This window comes from Triticum aestivum, chromosome 4B, assembly GCF_018294505.1.
Source record: "Triticum aestivum cultivar Chinese Spring chromosome 4B, IWGSC CS RefSeq v2.1, whole genome shotgun sequence".
In the NCBI taxonomy this organism is placed as follows: domain Eukaryota; kingdom Viridiplantae; phylum Streptophyta; class Magnoliopsida; order Poales; family Poaceae; genus Triticum; species Triticum aestivum.
The window spans coordinates 502,110,835-502,121,093 of NC_057804.1; the positions used below are offsets into that span (position 1 = coordinate 502,110,835).

The window sequence follows — 10,259 nt, forward strand, 5'->3', positions numbered from 1 at the left end:
CAGAGTTTGTCCTCTCAATCATCAATTGAGGTCGCAGGTGTAATGTGATGGCCTACACTGGCACTACATCCACGGCCACTGAATTGATTGCTCAATGGAGGCCGTACCGAGCGTAAAATGCTGGTGCCTACGGCCTACCACTACCATTACCAGAAGACAGCGATTTAGCCTCCACCAGAAACTGGCGCGCTTTCTTCCAAAACAGGCCACCGTCGTCGCGTCTCCTAATCTCCAAACCCAAAGAAAACCGATTTTCTCCAGACGAATGGGAGAAAAATGAAATGGAGGTACCGTTTCAGTTGTTGCAGAGCGGCTCCTGCAGGAGCTTTATGACAGGGCAGCGACCCTGCTGCAGGAGTGCTTTAATTGTACAAGCAGAAGGTACCAACAGAGGAGTAATTTGCACATGTGGCCCGGTACAGGTGTCATTGTGTGTGGCGAGCTCGACTCGGTAACAAGTCGCGGGTGCAAGCGAGGGAGCCGATTCGTCAGTCCAATTATTGTACGTGTGCCCGGCCAAAGTCGTCAAAGGGAAAATTACCAGGAACGATGCACTGCCGCGCCTCCGGCCTCTGATCCTGAACGATGTGAAAAGGGGGAATGCAGGAGTTTCGACGTCACATTCAGAATTTGGAGTTGGATGTGACTCTTGCTGGACAACGTGTGCTTAGCTCACCTCGGCCAGCCGTTGGTACATCTGTTGAACTAACCACCCTTGCGAGTCTCTGGGTTTGATCATCAGATACAGGATACGGCAGCAGCAGCAACATGACAGCATGAGTTGTAAATTGCATATATCCGGTTTATATCCTTAGGTTGGTTAACCAGCGCGATTATTCAGATGTAAGCATGACCGTGCGCCTGCCTGCGCCGGTGTACTGTTTTTCCGGTCACTTTCCCGTCCTATTTAATTAGGAGTATATCATGCCCAAGCAAGTGATTGGAGCTCAACTGTCTGCAGCTCAAAAGGATACCAGGCATGCAGGCCATGTAAGTACTACCCCGCCGTGCGACTAATAAAGGTTACAAACAGAGTTTATACGACTAATAATGCGCATCTAAGAACGAAAGTCATATTCTGAGCTCGAGCGCACATGTGCTCGATATCCCGCTCGTTGCCTCACTCCGAGATTCCCTTTCCCGAGCGTATTGCGTGGGGTATAGTAACTTGTATTTCATTTCTTTTAAGAATTATGGCCCACATAGGCCCACCATTAATGCAACGTCTCCGTCTATTTCTTTGACGGACTTAATGGAACCAAACGTCATGGGCCGATTACTTGTCGATTCTGTTCCATAGAAGGCCGTCCAAGCCGTCACATTACTTTGCATGATCGCCAACGAACACGGCCGCAAGACAAATGTGATATGACGATTATGGATCTTAATTAACTATGACAGCACAACAAACTTGTACATGGATTACATCACACCACTAGCACTAGGCGGGTAATGACATCATTACCCGACGCAACGCCAGCAAACTGATCCTAGTTCTTCCCTAAACGAGCCGCCGTCGTTTTGGTTCAGAATTGCTCACTTCTGCGTACTCCTCGTCGGAATAACGCACCCATTTCCAGCAACGGATGACGGATCCATCGCCGACACCAAACAATTTGTTCGACTCATCTCCACGATTCATTACTGGATCATAATCACCTTAGCCCTCCCCAACAACATCAACAGTCGCCAGGTTGACTGGATCATATTCCGGCGCCTAGTCCAGTGGAAAGTGTCACGCCTTCTGAAGCGTCAGTCCAATACTTTATTGCATCCTCACTCTGCGCACAACAAAATAGAACATCAGGCGACAATGGAAATGCTTCCTTCTGCAATCTGCACTCAACAGCAAAGAAAATCTATACTCGAACTCAGGTCATACCTGCATTGCCACATTTGACGCTTGCTCGACAGTGCCCCTCTGCATCATCTGCTGCTACCTACTCCCTCCGTTCCTAATTGTAAGTCTTTTTAGAGATTCCACTACAAACTACATACGGATGTATATAGACATATTTTAGAGTGTAGGTTCACTTATTTTGCTTCGTATGTAGTCCATAGTGAAATCTCTAAAAGACTTATATTTAGGAACGGAGGGAGTACTTAACAGCGTTTTCCAAACAGGGCAACCCTTGTGTCATGACTTTTTTTTTGCAAGGGGTTCAACGCGAGAACAACACACTTATTACTGAAACATCAACAAATGATTGACAACATACCTGCATGCAAGGTCACCATAGAGCCGTCGTCGCCCGCACTGACGACTATATCCATCTGCCCGGCTGTAGACTTCCCTCAAGCATACAAAACAACAACTGATTATAAAAAGTCAATCCACTTGCATGGTTTCATCTAATTAAGCAGTTCACCTTCCATAAACCCAACTGAAAAAGGATTTTTTTTCAACCCTAGATACTTCACAGCACCCACTAATGCATCACTGAATACATTTGTATTACAACTCAAGACATAAAGCATGCCTGCACGCAGGGCAGGTGCTCAGTTGCACAAACACATCACGAATGCAGAAAACAAGTCACACTTTGACCATTCAAACTTGCTGAAATCGTTTGGCATTTTTCACTCACCACCACACGTCACCAGCTAACCTCAGGTCCATTGCTTTCGTAAAATTATTCCTTTGGTGCCCCACCACACCACAATTTTTGCACTTCGTCGGCTTCCAAGGCTGATTTGGCACATCGCCACGATCTGGATAAGTAGTTCTCTTGTGCCCCAGCCATCGGCACACCAACAAGCATCACACTGTTAACTGCAGCTCGATTCTGGTCTGCACATGAACAAAAACAAGAAACAATCATATCATCATACTACCAGCACCATCTTCAAGTACTCTTTTTAAGAAATGTCCTTAATCAACATACCTGTTAGGATTGTCCTTGGTGCTACAGGTCCCATAATCCTCAGGAATTCAGTAAAAAACCACTCAAAACTCTACACGGTCTCATCGTGTACCAGGACGCCAGCTAAGATCACACTCTGGTTATGGTTTTTCAAACTGACAAATTGTCCGAACGGCATGTACTTCTTTTTCTTCAGAATTGCTCAATCATGAGCTAATTTCAACTAGTACAGTGTGTCAATTATTAATACAAACATGCTCTAAAAGTGCCATGTAGACAATTTCTCATGCTACCGAATGAATGTCACTGCATCGATAGATCTATGCATTCTACTACAATTTCATTCAAGCATTCTCAATAAATTCAGATCCAATCTAAGCTTACACGCGCGCACCTTTTAGACCATCACAGCGCCTGCAGGTTCATCTTACCAGTTGATAGTTCAGATTGCTGCGACGGGCTCTTCCGTCTTCCCAACACGGCAGTCTGTAACTCACACATCTGCGTGGATAGGCCGCCGACGGTTCATCCACTATCGGGAAAGTCGCCACCGCCCTGTTTGCTGGCAGATTCATCTCCTGCTCACTCTCACTCACCTCCTCCACAATAGGATACCTGACAAGCCAACAGAACGCGCAAGGAGACCCAAATCAGAACATAAATCTCAACAACAGTTTAGCAAGTCAGCTAGCTTGACAAATCCATGGATTCATCTTACCTTCTAATTGGCTGCATTAGGAACTCCATCGCTGGAATGGAGTCATGTGCGCTGCAGCACCCCGCTGACTGGAAATGGATTTGGATACCGCAGTCGGGGAGCCACCGGCCTGCAGTGAATGATTCAAGCCATCCACCTAACAGAGAGTGAATTTCCTGGTCCGCGAACCAGATTACCACCGCCAAATTACAAGCCACGGCTCATCTTCAGTTGGGTTTTCTACGAAGACCCTAACTGCCTTCTCAAAAGCGCTTACGCGGGGTGAGCAAGGTGTCAAGCTTGGGGCAGAAGCTCCAATCCTCAACCTAAAAGCAGTTTCAATTATTGTGTCAAACAATTTAACCCACTGAATATCAAGCTGCACATGAAACTACTGAACTGAGAGATGAAATTAACTGTTCAAAACAGACAGTTTGCACACTAATTCCTATCAAACCATTGAGTGCTCCCAGCAGAAATTCAACCAAACTGTATGACCTTACAAAGCATGAAAATATAGTACCGTAAATCTTCATAGCAATGTTGAATTTATTTCAATTCAGAACAGTGAGTTTGCACGCTAATTCATGTCACAGAGTACTCCCAGCAGAAATTCAACCAAACTGCATGACATTAGAAAGCATGAAATTAGAGTACTGTAAATCTTTATAGCAATGCTGAATTTAACTTCAATTGAGAACAGACAGTTTTCACTTTGCACACCAATTCGTCTCGCACCATGGACACCCGGAAATTCAACCAAACTATATGACCTTACGAAGCATGGAAATATTATACTAATGAAAATTTTCGTTTGATTGCTAAGTTTAATGTTATCACTGACCTCTTGTTCCAACGAGGAGCCTGAGGATTCATCTTCCCCGTCGACAGCTCGGAAGTCAGAGGCGGGCTGCCCCTTGTCACTGCCGCTGCCCCTTGCCACTGCCGCCGCTTCAGCCACGCCGCAGATCCGCCCTTTGGCGCTCACGCCCGTGGCCTCCTGCAGCGTCAACTTGACCACTGTCCGCCTGGCGCCATGTGCCGGCAACCCTTCCAGCACTAGACTCTCCCCCAACCTCCTCAATCCGATTGGATCTGGGAGAGACAAATCACAAAAGCTTAACCGCTAGAACTCGACACTGGAAAACACACAAGGTCGATTAGTAGCATCGGATCGACATACCTCCTGATTGCATGAGGAAATCCATCCTGTCGGTCGCCTGTTCTTCCACTCTCTCCCCTCCTTGCCTCTGAATCTCCAAAATGACGGCCGCGTTGGGGAAGAACAGACACACCTTGCATTCAATGCGTGGAGCAGCGACTTTTCTGAGCCACGGAGCAGACGGAAATCGAGAACCTGATCCACGGCTCACCTCGTCGGCGGTCGACGGCCGCCCAGAAACCCGTCCGCCCACGCTGCTAGCCCGGCCCACGAACCGCCTCTGACGCATACGTATTTCACTGCAGTCCGCTTTTACGAGCTGCCCTTAACGCACCGTATAAACTATTGGCCCACATCCACATGCATTAGCGAACGGAGGAGATATCGGGCACATGTGTGCTCGGGACCAATTACTCCACGTCCATCTAAGAACATCTACATCCGGACTTTACAAATCCGGGCCCTCAAACGTCCGCGGGCACTCCTTATTTTCTTTTTCACCATCCGGATGCAGATGTGCTAGGGCTGGTGGCGCCGGCCGGCTTAAATAGCCGGCTATGGCCTTGGGCGGTGAGCCAGAGCTTCGCCACGCGGCGTTCACACCGCGGCGTTTGTCAAACCGGCGGGTTTCCCCTATATCCGCCCCATATTTGGGCTGGATATGAAGGGTGCCGGTCAGACCGGTCGTTTGAGGGGCCCATCTGGATCAAAAAATCAAGATCGGACAGTGACCGGACGGTCCGTCCAGACGTATGAGGCGGGTTTGAAATGTCCGGTTGTAGATGTTCTAACAATAACAGTAAAATTTCAGGGGCCTCGTAAAACGAAACGATCCGCGTTGAAGCATTGGCGTTAACCGTCACTCTACCGAGCAGAAGGCCGATGGAAACGGCGCGGAGGCTGCAGAAAGCGATCCCGGCCCAGGACGAAGACTGTAGTCGCACGCAGCACAAGGTCCCGTGCCCGTGTGTGAGTGCGAGCAAGCAGGCGCCCCCAGTGGCCATCCATCCAAGCCGAACTCGCGCTCCGGTTGGTGGCGGTAGCCAGTCTCCTCATTTAAACTACCCATCTGCCCCGGTCCTTCCCTCCGCCCCGCCACTCTATTAAAACCCCACCATGCCACCACCTCCTCTGCAACCGCAAGTCCGCAACCGCAACCGCTCCGCCCGGCATCTCCAACCCCACACCCAGCCAGCACCAGGAGACGTGTACGTGCGCGTAGCACCAACCCCAGCCCAGCGGTGCGCCGCAGAAACAGGCAGGCAGGCAGCTCTGCCAGTGGTGCACGGCGGGACGGAAGGCCAGGGAGCGAGCCGTGACGTGCGGGCGCGGGCCGGGCTAGAGGCCTAAGTAGCAGCACCGATCGACGGACCGGTCATGCCGAGCGCGCTGGGGAGCGGCTTCGCCGGGTCGGTGAAGCTCAAGTACGTGAAGCTGGGGTACCAGTACCTGGTGAACCACTTCCTGACGCTGCTGCTGGTGCCGGTCATGGCGGCCACGGCGATCGAGCTGGCGCGCCTCGGCCCCGGCGAGCTGCTCACGCTCTGGCGCTCCCTCGACCTCGACCTCGTGCACATCCTCTGCTCCGCCTTCCTCGTCGTCTTCGTCGCCACCGTCTACTTCATGTCGCGCCCCAGGCCCGTCTTCCTCGTCGACTACTGCTGCTACAAGCCCTCCCCCAGCTTCCGGGTGCCCTTCACCACCTTCATGGAGCACATCAAGCTCATCTCCAACAACGACAAGAGCCTGCGCTTCCAGACACGCATCCTCGAGCGCTCCGGCCTCGGGGAGGAGACCTGCCTCCCACCGGCCAACCACTACATCCCGCCCAACCCCAGCATGGAGGCGTCCCGCGCCGAGGCGCAGCTCGTCATCTTCAACGCCATCGACGACCTCGTCCGCCGCACGGGCCTCAAGCCCAAGGACATCGACATCCTCGTCGTCAACTGCAGCCTCTTCTCCCCGACGCCCTCGCTCTCCGCCATGATCATCAACAAGTACAAGCTCCGCAGCAACATCCGCAGCTTCAACCTCTCCGGCATGGGATGCAGCGCCGGGCTCATCTCCATCGACCTCGCGCGCGACATGCTCCAGGTTAGTAAACCCATCCTTAATTATTTTGGTATTTGGCATACCTAATATCGGTACCCACTGCCACTGCACTCTTCACTCTTCTTCGCAACTAATTCGATCACCAGCTAGCTAGCGGCATAGATATGGATCTGATTATCTGATCGAACAGGTGCATCCCAACTCGAACGCTCTGGTGATCTCGACGGAGATCATCACGCCCAACTTCTACCACGGGAGCCGGCGGGACATGCTGCTGCCCAACTGCCTGTTCCGGATGGGCGCGGCGGCGATCCTGCTGTCCAACCGGCGGCGGGAGGCGCGGCGCGCCAAGTACAGGCTGGTGCACGTGGTGCGCACGCACAAGGGCGCGGACGACCGCGCGTACCGGTGTGTGTACGAGGAGGAGGACGACGAGGGGCACTCGGGCATCTCGCTCTCCAAGGAGCTCATGGCCATCGCCGGCGAGGCGCTCAAGTCCAACATCACCACCATGGGCCCGCTGGTGCTGCCCATGTCGGAGCAGCTGCTCTTCTTCTTCCGCCTCGTCGGGCGCAAGGTGATCAACAACAAGTGGAAGCCCTACATCCCGGACTTCAAGCTGGCGTTCGAGCACTTCTGCATCCACGCCGGCGGGCGCGCCGTCATCGACGAGCTGCATAAGAACCTGGAGCTGTCGCCGCGGCACGTGGAGGCGTCGCGCATGACGCTGCACCGGTTCGGCAACACGTCCAGCAGCTCGCTGTGGTACGAGCTCGCCTACATCGAGGCCAAGGGCCGCATGCGCAAGGGCGACCGCGTGTGGCAGATCGGCTTCGGCAGCGGCTTCAAGTGCAACAGCGCCGTCTGGAAGTGCCTCCGCACCGTCAAGACGCCCACTGACGGGCCCTGGGACGACTGCATCCAGCGCTACCCCGTCCACATCCCGGAGGTCGTCAAGCTGTGAGGCGTCATCGACGACGAGCTCAGCTCTCCGCCGCCGGCCGTACCCTGCATCTGCACGTACGTGCCCCCCAAAACCTGGAGCTCTGTGGGGGTCCCGACCAAATTAAACCAATCTCTCTCTCCTTTGCTCTTTCTTCTTTTCCTTCTTCTTTTTTCTATTTTAAATTAAATTACATGGATATTCGTGGGATGCGTCACACAAGGAGGGGGTCATTCACACGGAGATTAATCGGCTACCCATATATTTATATTGGACGACGCTAACGTGGGGGTGGTTGTTAAATTGTTTGTGTCACGGATTTCCACTGCAGTGAAAGGGATACTTACATTGGCACTGAGGGCTTGTCAATCAAATTCCTTTCAGTTGTGTAAATCTTCTTCATGCATGACTTCTTCTTGCATTACATGCATGTACTACTCGGTACTGCTTACAGGTTAGATGATGTAATTGTCAGAATATATTGTTTGGTGTCGTGTCACTAGAGGTTTCAGTTCTTATGCATATTGTTTGAATGGTATTATACTTCTCTGCAAATACTATGCAAGTGGAATCACGAGCTACTCATGAATTCATGATCTATCATACAGTTTAATTTGAACAAAACTCATGATCCATATAAGACAATTACCAAAATAACAAAAATACATCTACACAATGAGCTCGCTAACTCTCTTTTTTTTCATTAACGAGGCTCCTCCTCAATTTCCATTAAAGAAACCGCCACAAAGTTACTATAAGAGGCAATCAGCTATTGCGAACTAGGCGGACCAAATACGCGAGGATAAAACCAATTGGTCAGTTCATCATGATGCCGGTCAGAAGTAATTTTGATTGGAAGAACCTGCTGACGCCTAGCTCTGTATTTTAGCTTACTCTGACTTGGAAATGGATTTGCTCAAACAAATGCCGACTCTGACTTGGAAATCGCGTATACGTGCCTCCCTCCTCGGAGCCTCTTCATAGGGATTTCTTTGAGATGTACTACTATTTTCCCGGCCGGCTGGCTCCTTTGCACGAGTAGTACAACTGCTTTGTTTAAAGGAGGAGTACTCCGTAATTAGCAGTAAATGCAGTTGAGTTGCAGGGCCGACAACTTTGCGTGAACAGACACTTCCGTCGAATAGGAGAAGGGAGGCTTCGGAGTTTTGGGAGCCAATTAGTGTTTCAGTTCTACCGCTGCCTGGTGGAGCACGCAAAGAAAAAGGAACACGGACGGGGCAGGCTCTGTATTTATGGCGGCAATCAGCTGATGATGATACGGCTGGAAGTATGCCATGGCCGGCCACGAGCTCGCCCCACTACGCATGTCTGTCTACGTCTACGTCTACGTGAGCCATTGACAGCTCGATCGATTAGGCAGGACGAGGGGTAGGTAGGTGCCGGCCGGCGAGCACGGCCAACGGCGCCGCCTCGCGCTCGCGCTCGCAGGCGCGGATGATGAATGGCCGTCGCGGTGGGAAGGGGGTGCGCGTGACGCGACGGAAACGGGTGTTTGTTCGGGACGGCGTCGCGTCGGACGGGGGGGCACAGCTCGGTCTGGGCTGTGGTCGCGGTTGGGAGGCGTTAAATGCGTTGGCTTGCGCCGGGTGGGTGTTGGTTGCGCCGAGCCGAGCCTGGCCTTTTGGGCTGCCACGCTTTCGCCTGCTGCCGCGGAAGGGGCCGCCGAGTTAATGGCGACGCGATCGTCGTCGTTGGCGTCGCTTTTGCTGTGCTGTGGGGGAGGCCGGGCCGGTGCCGCCGTGGAAGTGGGAACAGGGCTCGCCTCTGGCTCAGGGCCCCCCAACGCTAAGCTAGCGGATGGAATTTATTGCTCCATCTGTTATCGGTTCAGACTTCCTCTCAGACTTCAGACACGTACGAGTACGACTGATCTCGCCCCGGCACTTTGTTTGTTTGGTCCTTGCTCTTAGTACGAAAAGGTCTCCTTGCCGTTGCGCTCCTATGCTGTTAGCCAGGCGTCTAGAGATGAGATCCATCCACTGGGCCGGGCTACAGTCTCTGCTTTCGTTGCCATCTTTTGTCTTCAGGGTTTGATATTCCAGTGTCGATGGGGTGGACGATGGGAAGATAATAATAGCGTGTATTTTAATGTATACTTGGCGAAATCGATTAGGGCATCCACAATGTGTGCATTTGCTGCCTCTAAGGCTGCCTCCAGATGTATAAAGGTTGCCTCTATACATTGCATCCCCGGCCTCTAAGAGCATTACTAGTAGAGCCCTCAAACCCTCAAACCCCTAAAAATAACTGTTTTTTTACAGTTTTCGTGAAAAAAACGCAGTAGACTAGAACCTCTAAACACTCAAACCCGTAAAAAAAATTAGAGGTCCAACCCTCAAACCAGTTTGCAATCCGTAGAAGTAGGGGTCGAGAGGAAAATCACCCCCCCCCCCTCGACCCGCACTCGCTCGCTCGCTCCTCGCTAGCGCGGGAGCCAATTGCTCCTCCTCCCGGCCTCCTTCTCCGGCCATGGAGGGCCCCGCCGCCGCCGCGCCCGCCCCGGCCGCCTCGCCCACCCCG

The 10,259-nt window shown here is 52.1% G+C and overlaps 2 protein-coding genes across 19 annotated transcripts; one reads left to right on the plus strand and one right to left on the minus strand.

The window, feature by feature from the left end:
• Positions 1 to 1,364: 1,364 nt before the first annotated feature.
• Positions 1,365 to 5,161, minus strand: LOC123092941 (uncharacterized). Of its 18 annotated transcripts, none has more exons than XR_006444963.1 (8): positions 4,745 to 5,139; positions 4,406 to 4,656; positions 4,085 to 4,184; positions 3,583 to 3,887; positions 2,610 to 3,479; positions 2,220 to 2,289; positions 1,883 to 2,102; positions 1,365 to 1,781 (listed from the first exon to the last, which is right to left on the minus strand). XR_006444963.1 is itself a non-coding variant. In XM_044514798.1 (5 exons), exons 1-3 carry the CDS (start codon positions 5,010 to 5,012, stop codon positions 3,825 to 3,827), a joined length of 582 nt encoding a protein of 193 aa, XP_044370733.1. In that variant the 5' UTR covers positions 5,013 to 5,050; the 3' UTR covers positions 1,365 to 1,781; positions 1,883 to 3,479; positions 3,583 to 3,824. The 18 variants fall into 18 exon arrangements, 1 of the variants encoding a protein (XP_044370733.1); XR_006444962.1 differs by having other exon boundaries at positions 2,220 to 2,282; positions 2,589 to 3,479; XR_006444955.1 differs by having other exon boundaries at positions 1,883 to 2,315; positions 2,589 to 2,791; positions 2,886 to 3,479; positions 4,745 to 5,138.
• A 665-nt stretch (positions 5,162 to 5,826) lies between these two features.
• On the plus strand, positions 5,827 to 8,234 carry LOC100270666 (3-ketoacyl-CoA synthase 6). The gene is made up of 2 exons (XM_044514797.1): positions 5,827 to 6,817; positions 6,966 to 8,234. The coding sequence occupies exons 1-2, from the start codon at positions 6,101 to 6,103 to the stop codon at positions 7,737 to 7,739; spliced, it is 1,491 nt and encodes a 496-aa protein (XP_044370732.1). The 5' UTR covers positions 5,827 to 6,100; the 3' UTR covers positions 7,740 to 8,234.
• The last annotated feature ends 2,025 nt before the right edge of the window (positions 8,235 to 10,259 follow it).